The following is a 13782-nucleotide window of genomic DNA, read 5'->3' as shown; positions in this document are numbered from 1 at the left end:
CCAGTCCATTTATACGTTTTATCTTAGGTATCTACAGCTTCTATATAGCCTCGTAAGGCCCACCATAGTTAGATTTCCCATTTTGAATTTGAACCTTGTTCTATAAGTAAATTGGTAAGATTTCCGTTTGTTTCAAAAAGCAATGAAACAAGGGAAATTCTACTTTATTTGGTTCATGAAAGATTCAAATTCGTTTGCAACAACTATGTACATTGTAATGTACATTGGGCCTTACGAGTATAGAAAATATTTGCATAAAATGTTCTTGATTCGTAATAATAGGTACATGGAATGGTCCTTGCTGGGTATAAATATAAGGAAATTAAAATTAAATATGTGTTAACTAATTACCACAGTACTGAGTAAATGATGAGATTTAACCATACTATGTAACTGCGTTTTCACATTATCCGATCCGATATCGGATGTCGGACCGATAATACCGATATCCCATACATTACAGGCGCCATCTTAGATTTTTTCCATTGAAATCCTTCCGTCATCTGATATCGGATCGCATAATGTGAAAACGGACTAACGATACAACGTTACATGTTTCTCAATTGCTAAAACCTAGATTTTCTCTAAATATCAGAATATAGAATAAATTGCTGTCTTGCGATACCTAGGGCTGAAATTAAGTATATTGCGTTTGTTTAGGTTACGTTTTTTTTCTAAAGGGATAACTATATATGAATAACTTATAATTGAATTTGGTCCAAAACCTTACTTAGTAGGTACTTACTCCATTTTATTCAATTTGGGGTAACTTTAAATTGTATTATGTAAGCTTTAAAAAATATCTAAAAAAAAATGATTCAAGGGTTAGATATTATAACTCACCTCCGTAACCAGCCGTGCAGGAGCAAAAAGACATAATCAGTCCCCCGAACGTGTTGAGCAGACAGCTGCCGTGGTTCCCGCAGCGGCCGCCCACGCACGACGTCGAGGACACCGACAGCACCACCGTCACGTTGCAGTCCCGCTCCCCTTCGCGAATCGACGACGCGTTCCCAAACTCCTCCTCGTCACGGTCCAACACGCTCGAGTTCACGTAATACTTCGTACCATTGTCAAACGTCCGGCACGGACACACGACCTCATCGCAAAACAAACGGAACGTCAGGTACCACTGCCCGTCGTCCGGAAAAGGAATTATCACTTTATCATCTATAGATTCAGAATCTGTGCTGTTCAACACGAACAGCGCCGGTTTCACGTGGTCGTTGTACTGGCAATGCCCAGAAGCTAAAGGCAAACTTGTGTGACCGATGTCCAAGCAGATCACGACGCGCATATATTGATTATCCTCCGTAAACGCCAACAAATGTCCTTGAGCACCTTTACGTTCTCTCTTCCATCCCATGTAATATCTTAAGTTTTTCATAAGCAGACTCGCTTCTAATGCTAAAGTGCCACCGATATCTAAGATTTTAGTCACCGGAAACCTTAAGGACTTCACTTCGTCCGAGGTCAGATTGACTAAGCTGGTCGCGTCTTGCAAATCTGTGGTGGGTAAGCCATAGTCGAATGTGAAAAAGCGACCTTTGTCATCGCGCATGAGATCTATAACGGAATGATTGCTGAGATCGTCTTCTTCCGTTCTGGCATAGTAAAGGTTGTTGCAGTTGTTGATTTTGGTGTCATTGTCGGGGGTGTAGTACTCTATTCTTAAGTAATGCCAGGCGCTGGGATGAGGAATGAAGTTCACTGAGTGGATGTTGCTGGCTCTCGGGTCGAAGAAGCACGAGAGGAGGTTGTCATCTATAGAGGGTTGGTAGAGAGCCTGTACTAGGAAGATGACTTGTCTGTCAGCACTAGCAGTGTTCGTAATAGTGAAGTTGAAGTTGACGGGCTGTATGTCGTCTACGACCATACATTTGTAGGTGACGGGGATGTTTGAGTAGGAGACGGTGATGCCCTGGTCACAGTCTATAAGCCGGATATTATCGTCTATTTTGATTTGCAGATCTGTATATAAGATTGTGTGGCAGTCGGCGACGAGACCTGGAATGAGACAACAAAAATAATGAGTTACTGATAGATGGTAGATGCAGTAGGTAGGCTGCACTAAGGTTATTTACTAATTTCCCCTAAGCACCTACAGCTAAGATCTTAGCGTGGAACAAAATAGTCCAAATACTATGGGCACTTTAAAGTATTTTTACAGAAACAGTCTAGTTCAGTATTAAATACTAACAGGAGACATATTCCCCTTCTATCTATGTATCAAATACAACCCAGTCAAAACTGAGTCATATGTCAGCACAAAAATCACAGCCCGCGCTAGATTGACATCACTGCAGTCGTGATTGTGCCGGCTTCCTGCCAACCTATTTAGGTACCGTATAGCCGTTGACTGTATAGTAAAATGTGACGAGAGCTAACGGTACCTGTGTATGTTACACCAAAACGTTATTTTGTATAATTATTTATTTTCTTCCATATATTAATCCAGAAGCTCAGAAAATGATATTAAATGACTGAAGAAGAAGGAGGAAATTAAATCTCTCGTGACAACAAAAACAAAAGTCACCCCAATTTGGAAAGTATCCGTACCCCGATTGGAACTACTGGTTGCTACAATGTTTAGTAAACTGCTAAAACAACTGTAGCAGATACATAAAGAAAAATACCTTAACAACTACAAATGTGTTTCTTAGTATCTAGACAGTACAAAAATGAGTGCCCGTGCTATTGACATAACTGCAGACGAGATTGTGTCGGCTTCCTGAAATCCTATTTACCGTCTAGCCGTCAACTCTATAATAAAATGTAATGAGAGCTGGCAATAACTGTGCCCCGTATGTTATGCCGAGATGTTCTTTTGTAACCTTTTGTATTATCTGAAGCATGTATGGGTTAAAATATATGGGAATCCATGTCTAAAGGGTACAATTATGGTTAAATTTTGTCAGAAATTATGTTAAAATTTCAGGTGGTTTCAGTTGAAGCGTAAAGATCCTTCTGTGATGAAAATACATATAATTATCAATGGGGTCCTATTACAAACCTATTACCTAACAGTGTAAGAAATATCTATCTAGATACCTACCTAGTAAGATCTGTCAGGACACGTGTCCAGAATCTCTCAGAATACGCCCGTGAAGGTGGTTTTCCACCGGGAGAGCGTGAATGGGCAGAGCGGAGAGGGAATTGAAATTTGTATGGCGAATTTTAAATTCTCGCCCAGCGCATCTTTGGTGGAAATAGTAAAGATTGACTTGGATGTGCGGGACTTTAATTGAGATATTTGTTAGTGTAAAAATGAACTGTATTGCTTCCGACTTAAAGTATAAATTAACTCTGATGTTAGTTTCCCACCGGCAGAGCGAGACGAAAAGTGGCTTAGCGTGGAGAGGAGTGGATTGACGTGGATGTGCGGGACGTGAATTGAAATATTAGTTAGTGTAAAAATTAACCGTATTGCTTTCTATTTAGAGTATAAATTAACTCGAAAGTGGTATTCTACCGGCAGAGTGCGACGAGACATGGCGAGGCGCGGATTGAAGAGGATGTGCGAGACTTGAATTGAGATATTTATTAGTGTAAAAATGTACCGTATTGCTTTCGACATAGAATATCGTATGAAACCTACAATCTGCGGCAGGCACGCGCAGGCACGCGCGGGCTCGCGCAGGCCCGCGATGGCTATTAATGGCAATTTTTAGTGGAAAAGGGTCCGGGCGATTTCAATTCCCTCCCCGCTCTGTCCATTCACGCCCTGCCGGTGGAAAACCACCTTGAGAAAGAACACTTAATTTGTCGATTTTATTGAGCACTTAAATGCCCAGGTTAAATGCCCTAACATTTGACCTTAGTGCACAGAGCAACAGAGGTGAATTACTGAATGACCTGATCGATCTATACAAGAGGTGACGTACCTAATACGTAAATTATAACATCCACCCAAAAAGTACCTAAAATTTAGGTACGTATTTTCTTTCCCCCTTATTCAATAAACGTACTCTAAAGTTATCAAGCCGATAAAATTCGTTTGTCCTTTTCTATCACACCAATACGTCGGAAAGAGAAAAACGAACTTTATCGGCTTGATAACTTTAGAGTACATTTATGAATAAGGGGGGTTTGTGTTTACAAGGTAATTTAGGAATGTTTGGATGGACGGGGAGGGTGGAACGAGGAGTCACAGAAAATGTAATAAGTAGGTAATAAGTTATTGATTAGTTATGACCTTTCAAAGTGAATGTTGATTAGGTGTGTAATTTGACGAGAAAACAATAATTTGTGACACATCATCGTTGTTTTTTTTTTCAATTAGGTAAGTAACGTTTAAAAAATCCAAATTCTTAGCTAAATCGATAATTTGTATTAGGACTTAACGATTTGCCCGCCATCGTCATCTTCGACGAGTATAATAGTACATAGATACAAGTGCGAAAAAGAGGAAATTCGAAATGAGTGGCGATAAATTAAAACACGACCGTACCGTAGGGAGAGGTTTTAATCTACACGAGTTACGAATTTCTTCTTCGCACATGTATCATACGACATTTTACAGTACATATTAAAAATATATCACCATCGTTTAATTTGTTGATAATCAAGGACAAGGAGTGATCAATCATAAGGAGTCGACATAAAATGGTAATTATCTTTTGTGTAGGTACGACAAATATGGGAACCCCAGCTTTAATGAATTGCGATACGTTGGTAACATTAGGTAAGTAATTGGTTTCATGTAGCCTAGTGTCAATGGTGTACCATGAATTAACGTCATTACGCGTACACGTGACCCCTCCCTAAGGGAGCGCCTGTGTACTTGGCCGTCCCATGGTCTCAGCCCATCGATTTGACCTTTACCTACTAAATTGACAATCTGCCATGGTGTCGCCTACTTCGCTTGCTTAAATAGGTCGACAAATGTTATAAGTTAAAATTTAACTAATATTTAATTTATATTTTTATATTTATTTATTCAATTACAATCATAAGCTTACAGTGTGGTACCAAAGCGCCTATAATGTTATTAGGAGGTATTTAACAATATTGATCATCAAAAGTTCTGGTCTGCGGCGCTGCGGCGTGAGAAAAAGAAATATAATTGTTTTGAATTAGGTAGGTAATTCCGTTGAATATGTATAAATATATGATTACCTTCATCAGGCAGGCAAGCATGGTCGCGCGATAAATGATAAAACATCGGCTATTGCAATATTTTTAAGTGCGTTATACGGCATGATGTTTTAATATTTAAGAACCCCTGACAATATACGAATTAAAAATACGGTATGAATGTATCCAAATGTGTAAATAGGTACTAAAAGCCCCAGACTTCTCACATACAACTAGAATTGCGAATAGAAAACCGCGACAAATTATTTTAGCATTCACGTGACACGATGTCACGCACACGCACCAATCATTCAATATAGTAACCGTTAGATGTTTTTTCCAGTCTACCAGTCTAGAAATCTCACAGAGAACCTCCTATAGAGTAGAAATCTTGTATATTTTGTTCGCGATACGAGTCACCAGTGTTTGGGGTGCGAGGAGCGGGCGGGGAATGTGTTAAGCGCGCTGTGATTGGCCGTTTCAAGGACGGCGGGCAGTCGCGCCAGATGAAAAGGGACAGAAGTATGACTGTCCCTCTACTGACGCGTAAGTGGCCAATGTAAGTTGACCTATGCCGGCTCTGAATAAATTATAAATATGACTTATTTGTGGAATGTAATGCCGTCTGTTTTTAAATTTGAGCTTCTTGTTACGTTTCCACACCATTTCACACTACAGGTGGACATCTTTAAGGCATCAAAATACCCTTTTCCAATTTTTTAGTGCGAAAAACACGCGCTGCTTTCGGGTCTGTTACTTGGTCGATACTGATCGGGCACGGCGAGCGCCCGCGCTTATATCAGTGCAAATACTAGGAAGGCTGGCGACCGCGAGTCGTCTTGTAATGGATGTCTATAGGGGTTGGTCTGTGAGAAATCTAGACCTCGCACATGCACTACAATCTAGGTCCTAGACAGTCAAGTCATGCAATTTACTTCACATTAGGCAATACGAGTATGTAGGTAGATGGGTATAGTAATAAGCAGAGCTCGGGAATTGGAAGATATTTGCCAAATAGGCATATGTCGTCAGACTTATCAAATTACAAGGAAAGGAAGGCTGTCTGTTCCTTTACCAAACTTTTATAGTCTACCTACTGCAGGTGCTCTCAGTAATTGGAGATAATATTGACGACGACCATCATACAATATGTACAGTATTAAATATCCACATACCTTGCTGCTCAACCTTCTGAGTCCTAGGATCCTCCCATTTCCTGTACACCAACGCGTACCATGAGCCAGGCTTGGGGTGGGCTATACTGTAGGACTTGTTCTTGCCGTCCGACAGCAGTTCCACAGTGTGTATGGAGCCCCTGTTTGCCGGGTCGACGAAGTCTTTGGGGAAGGGGTACCCGTCAGGGTTCACGGCTGGGTACGAGCCGTGCTTTATGTTGATTATGACATCTTGAGGGTCGCACCTCCCTGAAAACAAATGAACGTTTAACCGATGGTTACGTTACGCACGCTTCACGCTGACCGCTAAATCATTTTGGATGCTGACGACGCCCGCTAACTGATTTGTAGCGTTTGGCGTCAGCGATCAGCGTTTCGCGGTTTTGAAGCGTGTTGATCCCGAACTAGACTGCATCACGCTGGTACTTCGTCTATGGCATAAGGTGTAAAAGCAAAGATTTTCTTGATAATTTTGGGGGTAAAGGATACTAAACTATTTAACACTTCATGCAAAAATGAATCTAACTCGAAACACGAAGAGACACACGTAAAAATAGTGCAAGTTTTTTTGGCTCTGCAAATAGTGCAAGTTTTTTTGGGTTATAGGTAGTTGCCGAAAAGTCTAAAGTATCTATGATCCTAAAGTTATATAGTAAATATTTTCTACCAATATTCTTGTTGCGGCGAATTCATTATCTCACAAAACGAAGTGCTGAGTCATGGACGCATGGTACCCAAAGTGATTAATTCATTAGATAAGTCTAAACATTTCGAAACAAGCGTGCCGTCAGCCCTTTTCATCTACGTTCAAGAAATAGTTAAAAGATAAATAACAAAAGCTCAGTATAGTAGACAAATAGCTAACTGTATCATTCACAAATATTGTCCCTATGCCCTTTCTTCTGTTTCCATAACTTTTAAATTAAAATATACCTATTAAAATATAAATAAGTTTAGTATTTATAAATATGAATGTATAAAGATGACATAGGTGCGAAAAAATTCATAACATCTAACGTTTCTAATAGGTAATTGTCTCATAATTATATTATAATGACACAAACAGACAAATGGATTCCCCAGCTATGACTAATATGACAATGACAAGACCAGTCAGTTTATTCTGGAATCACGTAATAATCCTAAAGTTCCTCATGGAATTTGGACCATTTGCATAATAAATATGCCTACAGCTGACTGGACGTCTAGACCATCTTAGACGTTTGGGATACCTACATAAATATTTTTCTTTAATTTTTATATATTCTTTAAATTGTCGTCTTGCTTTGTGGTTCGAATTAATATCCATATACTTTTTTGGTCTAAGTATATAAAATTATAAATATATATTTTACTAGCTTTTACCCGCGGCTTCGCCCGCGTAATAAAAGTATTCTTATTGAAACGTTTACAAAATATAATATTTTCATTTGGATCCGTAGGTTTCTTTGTAGGTACATCTGTCCGCGATTATTTCGATTAAGGTAAAGCGGGGCAATTCTCGACTGGGGGGAGGGGGGGGCATTGTAACTGATCTATTTGCTGTACGGTCCGGTTTTGGCTGACTGTACCTTACACATATTACTATTGTTTTTAAAGAAATTCTTGCAATGATTGTAGAATTGTTACACAGCGACCACAGCGTAGGTAGTAGGTACGAATATGTATGTATTTTACCCATATAAATATTTATACTGGGGAAACTTTATACGACCCACATAGCCAGTATCTCGGCTATGGCGGTAGGGTAAAAAGTACTTCCTTGCATTATCGCTTACAATTTTTTCCATTTTGCTTATACTTATTGCAAACGTAAACCTATAAAAGGCAAGCAAAACAACGATCTTCTTACAGCACATTGAATGTAATAGTTATTACGGATGCAGGATACTCGCCGATGCCTACTTACTAATCCCTTCCCACTGAGCCACCTGCATTTTACACTGCCTAGATATCGATTGCCGACCGATTATTACGACCCCAATCCCTATTCTTATCCCCGTCCCTATCTCTATCTTTGTCCCCGTCCCCGTCCCGTCCCGTCCCTGTCCCCGTCCCTCCCCTATCCCTATCCCCGTTCCCGTCCCCTATCCCTATCCCTATCCCTATCCCTATCCCTATCCCTATCCCTATCCCTAACCCGTTCTTGTCCCTTTACCTGTCAAATTATCATGCTAGGAGGTGAACTTTGAAAAATCCTTTCTTAGTGGTCCTCTAAGGAACTTCCGTGTCAATTTGAAATCTCTTGAACCAGAAGTAAAGATAAAAACTAAACCTATACTTATGGCTATTTTGGATATTTTAACCCCATTGCACAACAACAGGGAGAAAATTTCTTTTCCACCTCATTAGATTTTAAAATCGTTGTATTTATCGTGATCAGCGACCCGATAAACCATAAAAACGATACCCATATTGTGTTTTTGACTTTACCCCCTTTGCACCCCTTTAGGGGTCAAATTTTCAAAAAACCTGAAACATGTTAGTCAAATGTCTTTAGGAATCCTCCTGTGAAGTTTCGAATAAAATAGTCAAACTAATCTTGTTTCCCCATACAAACTTTGAACCCCCATTTCACCCTTTTAAGAGGAGAATTTTGAAAAATCCTTTCTTAGTGCTCCTCTACGCCATATAAGGAACCTATGTGCCAAATTTGAAATCTCTAGGACCAGCGGTTTCGGCTGTGTGTTGATATGTCAATCAGTCAGTCAATATCTTCTTTTATATATTTAAACCCCATTGCACCACAAGCGGCGAGCAGTGGGTGGCAGCGGCCGGCCCAGCACCGCCAACAAACTGTTATACAGTTTGGCGATAATTTGTAACTTTAGACTTTAAGGTTTTTCTTTTTTCAATAAATAAATAAAAAAAAAAAAAGTATTTGGTCTGGTCTTTTTAAATATGTGGATAAAGTTTAAAATTATTTCACACTAAAAGTGCACGCCGCGCCGCTGTCATTCCGGTGTGAGCCGATCCTAAATAGACTTGCAAAAACAGGATTGAGTTGATTCAGTCAAATGGGGTGAATAGGGATGCCGGGGTGAATAGGGACTAGACTTAAATTGTGATTTACTGGACATTTAGTAAATATCTACTTACACAAAGTGTATCATAACAATTTAATGATACAATTTCTGTAGTATTTTTTAAAGAAATGGGAATCACATTTTAAGCCTTGTCCCCTATTCACTCCATTTGACGATTCTTTAAAAAAAACCGGCCAAGTACGAGTCAGACTCGCGTTCCAAGTGGAAGTACATTAAAATAAAATATACTTTCTTCTATCCTATCCTTCACGTCCATCTTCGTATATTTTATTTTATTGTACGTAGTAACGTAACACTTGGAACGCGAGTCCAACTCGCACTTGGGCAGTTTTCTCGGTTTCTCTTTCTTTCATATTAGAGATGGGCCGAATATTCGGTAAATATTCGGTATTCGGCAAATTCGGCAAGATTTTCAATGTTCGTGTTCGGCCGAATAGTTCGGTTACATTGCCGAATATTTACCGAATAAACAAAGTAAATAAATAGCAAAGTTGTTTTGTAATTCATCGGATAATGACATCCTATATCAGCATTCTAAGGAACTAGCAAAGGGAAATAAAAATGCGTTAAAATACTTATAAAATACAATAATTTTGTAAAAAAGGTAAGATAACGTATCTTAAGAAACAAGAACCAAAATTTTATTATGCACTAAATTATAGGAACATTAAGAGCCTTAGTAAGATAAATGTGTACCCATTACCAATCAATGAAACGTTTTTAACTCTAAACCAGGTATATAATATGGCTCAACCGAATATTCGGCCGAATGTTCGGTTCGGTAACAGCTGAACCGAATGTTCGGCCGAATATTCGTATTCGGCAAAGTCCGTATTCGGCCCATCTCTATTTCATATAGTCGATCAAAAAATCTTTGCCTACTTTTTCGAGGCCAGAATGTATACTGCTAAAAATACCTATTCCGCGAGAAGAATTTAGCAAAAAAACTAGATCATTTCGTTTAGCCATCCACACTACCCATATCAAAATAGCTCTAATGTACACTTTATCGATTGCTTAAGGGTAAACAAACATAGCCGAGTTATATTCATTACGCGTGTACCTTCGCTGCCTACACGTGTACTTTATTTACCTAATCGACTATTAATAAAATATTGTTTTAAATTAACTTGAACGTTCACGCAGGAGATTTAAAGTATAAATTAAAGCGGTAGCGATGAACAAAGGAATGCAAGTGATTTGAGAGCAAATTAGGTTAATTTAATTATGCCAGCATTGGGGTCTCTGAGACTTGCATCGCTGGGTAGTAAAAATTAATCAGGTTTTTTAGTTTTAGTTTAAATCATTTGCGTGAGCGAATATCTACATTTTGATGCATAAGGCACTGGTCCCACCGCGAGCTAGTAAGCTGTAAGCTATCGGCTATAAAAACTAACAAAAGATAATCACTCCCGTGAATAAAAGAGACACGGCGATTTTGATAGCTCACCGCTGGGCGAGTAACTATAAACATCGCCGTGTCTCTTTTATTTACACGGGAGTGATTATCTTTTGTTCGTTTTTATAGCCGATAGCTCATAGCTTACTAGCTCGCGGTGGGACCAATGCCTAAGAGTCTCCCCGACCTATCGACGCGAAATCGGCTTTCGTAGACCAAAAATCGCTCGTTAGTAACTTAGTACATATACTAACAGACAAGAAATTGTTGATTCACCCATAGGTGTCATGCTAGTTTTATGCAAAATTATGTTACTTAAATTATGCAAGCATGCATGTAGTCCATGTTTGTAGCTGGCAAATTAAGGAAAGGGCTTGTTAACACCAGAAAAATGCATGTTTGCATAGTTTAAGTAGCATATTTTTGCATAAAACCAGCGTGACTCATGAGACCGTAACCATGGCAATAACAGACAAGAAAAAGTTGATTCAACCATGTTCATACTTACTTGTGTACGGAAGCGTTCAGCAACGACGTGTAATATAAGGATCTTCAAAACGAGCGATTTTTGGTCGGCTAGAGCCGTATTGACAGGTTTGGGGATACCCTTATACATTTGATTTGATTTTTTTTTACGTCATAATGAGGCTTATGACGTCGTCTTTACTATTGTAGTATTGATTGTAGACATTGTAAACATCAAAGTATTCGAGGAAAGACGCCTCAATACTTTAGATGCCAAACGCCAGCAACGCAAAGACAGACCGAAGCCCTCCTACGTATATACATACAATACCTCTGGCCAACTCTATTGTAGCACTTGCCAAAGAGTCTTTAAGACGAAGTTCGGCCTGGCCAGCCATATTAGAGCCCATAACAGGCGTAATCCATAGTTGCTGAGGTCGCCATCGCCGAAATCGGTGAGGAGGACTATATATAGACATTGTAACTATTGTAAGCAAGCTACAAGCGCGGATCCAGCTTCGTGCCCAGGGGGGGGTCACGTGGTAAAGGCCCAGGCCCCAGGGGGGGGGTCACGTGGTCTATTTGTATGGCCAACCTAGGCTCCAGGGGGGGGTCATGACCCCCATGACCCCCCCCCTAGATCCGCGCATGGCAAGCTATGAGATTAGCTCTCGGTTTACTTACTCTGTTTCAATATATTGTTAAGAACTAAATAGGTATAATTTATACAATACAATGTAAAATATCATTTATGGCGTTTTCAAGCAAATGGTACTAGATTGATGCTAAAGCATAAGAACACAGTTATTTGAATAATGATATGTTTAACTTTTAAATGACAATTTGGTATCTATTACTAGACTCTGTCACATTTATTTATCTAACAAAGGAAGGTGTTCTGATGAAAACAAAATAATAATATACCTATACCTACCAAACCTACAGTTTACTCGAGAATCTTGGTCTTTCACTTAAATAACATAAACAAAAGTTCAATTCAAGTTACCTACTTCTATGGATGTATGTAACTCGAGTCAAACTACTACTCAGGAAGGAATTTCATTCAGTTGTCCCAGTTCATTGAATCAATTGATGTCACAAGCAATAATATTTATTATTTTTTTATTAGAGGTGTGGACATGGACAAGCCCACGCGAGCCCTACAATGGTTGCAATTACTCTGAATATTGATGTAATAGACTGCATCTATCAATCAGTCTAATGACAGAACCCTATCTCTGACATAAAGTATATCTGTTATATGGACATGTGCCATAATACTAAAGGGGATGATATCATGCTTAAAGGTCCAAGGTGAATGAAAATAGATTTATTGTGATCATAACACATCCTATATTTAAACATTAATAAATAAAATTAATCAGCTCTCAGCAGAAGTGTTCCAGTGTAGTTAATCAAGCCTGCCAGCCTAGCTAAAGCTGAGTTTAGACATGCAAGTTATTGATGCAAGTTTTGAGACAGTATATGCAAGAAAGAGATGCAGATATTTGCCACTCACTCTTACCTATAGTTGCGTCTCAAAACATGCAGCAATAACTTGCTGGTCTAAACTCAGCTTTACATACCATAGGGAGCAAACAAAACACAACCATTGCTGTAACATTAACATTGAATATTGCTCTTCCATGAGAGACAACAGGTGTTCCATTATTCTAGTCTAAATGAACATCATTTTGGAATTTCTATAGTGCCGCAATATTGGCGAATAATCTGTTTTGTTCAAATAATTTAAAAAATAATAATTTGTATTTTTTTTTTAGCCTATATTGTTTCCCACTGCTGGGCAAAGGCCTCCCCTGTTTTCCGCCACTCGTCACGACTCTTTGCATGCTCCCGCCAATCACCACAAAATGAGTCCAGGTCTTTCCGCCATCTCATTTTTGGCCTACCTCGGCCTCGGGTAATTTGTACTATGAAGAGAAAATGTTATTTCAAGATTTTCAAGATAATATTTGATTTATCCCAGACTTTTTGCAGTTACTAGCTCTACAGTCAAGTTTGTTAGTTTATTTACAATTGGCAGAAATACGAACTTTGTTTCGCATAGCCGTGAGTCATGAATAGAGTGGGTTGTTCTATACCTGCATAAATAAATATTATTCCAAACATCACACAAAACACCTACCAATGTTATTTAAATGAAGCTCTTCAGCCTGGAATGTGAAGCGTGCATCGCTAACGTCTTTCCTGACGGGATAAAACACAACAGACACAGTGCGGTAGCTTCTGTACATATATACATCGGTCGCTATCTGCCTAGTGACCAAGTGGTAGTCATCCAGTATCACTGTGCGTGTTTTCGTCAATTGATCAAGTATCCGCTTCCTGTTCGCCTCCTCTTCGGCTTCTTTATCGCCATTGCATGCCGTATTACACACATAAAATAGCAAAAAATACAAACTGATTTTCATATCGCCTAGTGCCTACCTGAAAACTGATTAGACACTCACTGGGCACTTTCTGATTTTAATTAAAGTTTATCATGTATCGTTATCTAATATTAAGTTATCGTTTATCTTGGAGTATTGTAATCTTTGATGATTAACGATCGAAAGGAGCTGTTAACCCGCTGGAGGCAGCACCACCTCCCTACTGCTCC

At 39.1% G+C, this 13782-nt stretch overlaps 1 protein-coding gene across 1 annotated transcript in view; it reads right to left on the bottom strand.

The window, feature by feature from the left end:
- LOC125232468 overlaps nt 1-13782 on the bottom strand; it is a 15229-nt gene extending 1447 nt beyond the window's left edge. The window contains exons 1-3 of the mRNA XM_048138148.1: nt 13309-13782; nt 6252-6500; nt 844-2007 (exon numbers count right to left, since the gene is read on the bottom strand). Coding sequence (XP_047994105.1) covers nt 844-2007; nt 6252-6500; nt 13309-13594 — 1699 coding nt within the window. The 5' untranslated portion in view covers nt 13595-13782. The remainder of the gene's footprint in view (nt 1-843; nt 2008-6251; nt 6501-13308) is intronic.

The sequence above is a fragment of the Leguminivora glycinivorella genome, chromosome 13, assembly GCF_023078275.1.
Source record: "Leguminivora glycinivorella isolate SPB_JAAS2020 chromosome 13, LegGlyc_1.1, whole genome shotgun sequence".
NCBI lineage: Eukaryota > Metazoa > Arthropoda > Insecta > Lepidoptera > Tortricidae > Leguminivora > Leguminivora glycinivorella.
This window is presented reverse-complemented; position numbering and strand designations above follow the sequence as displayed.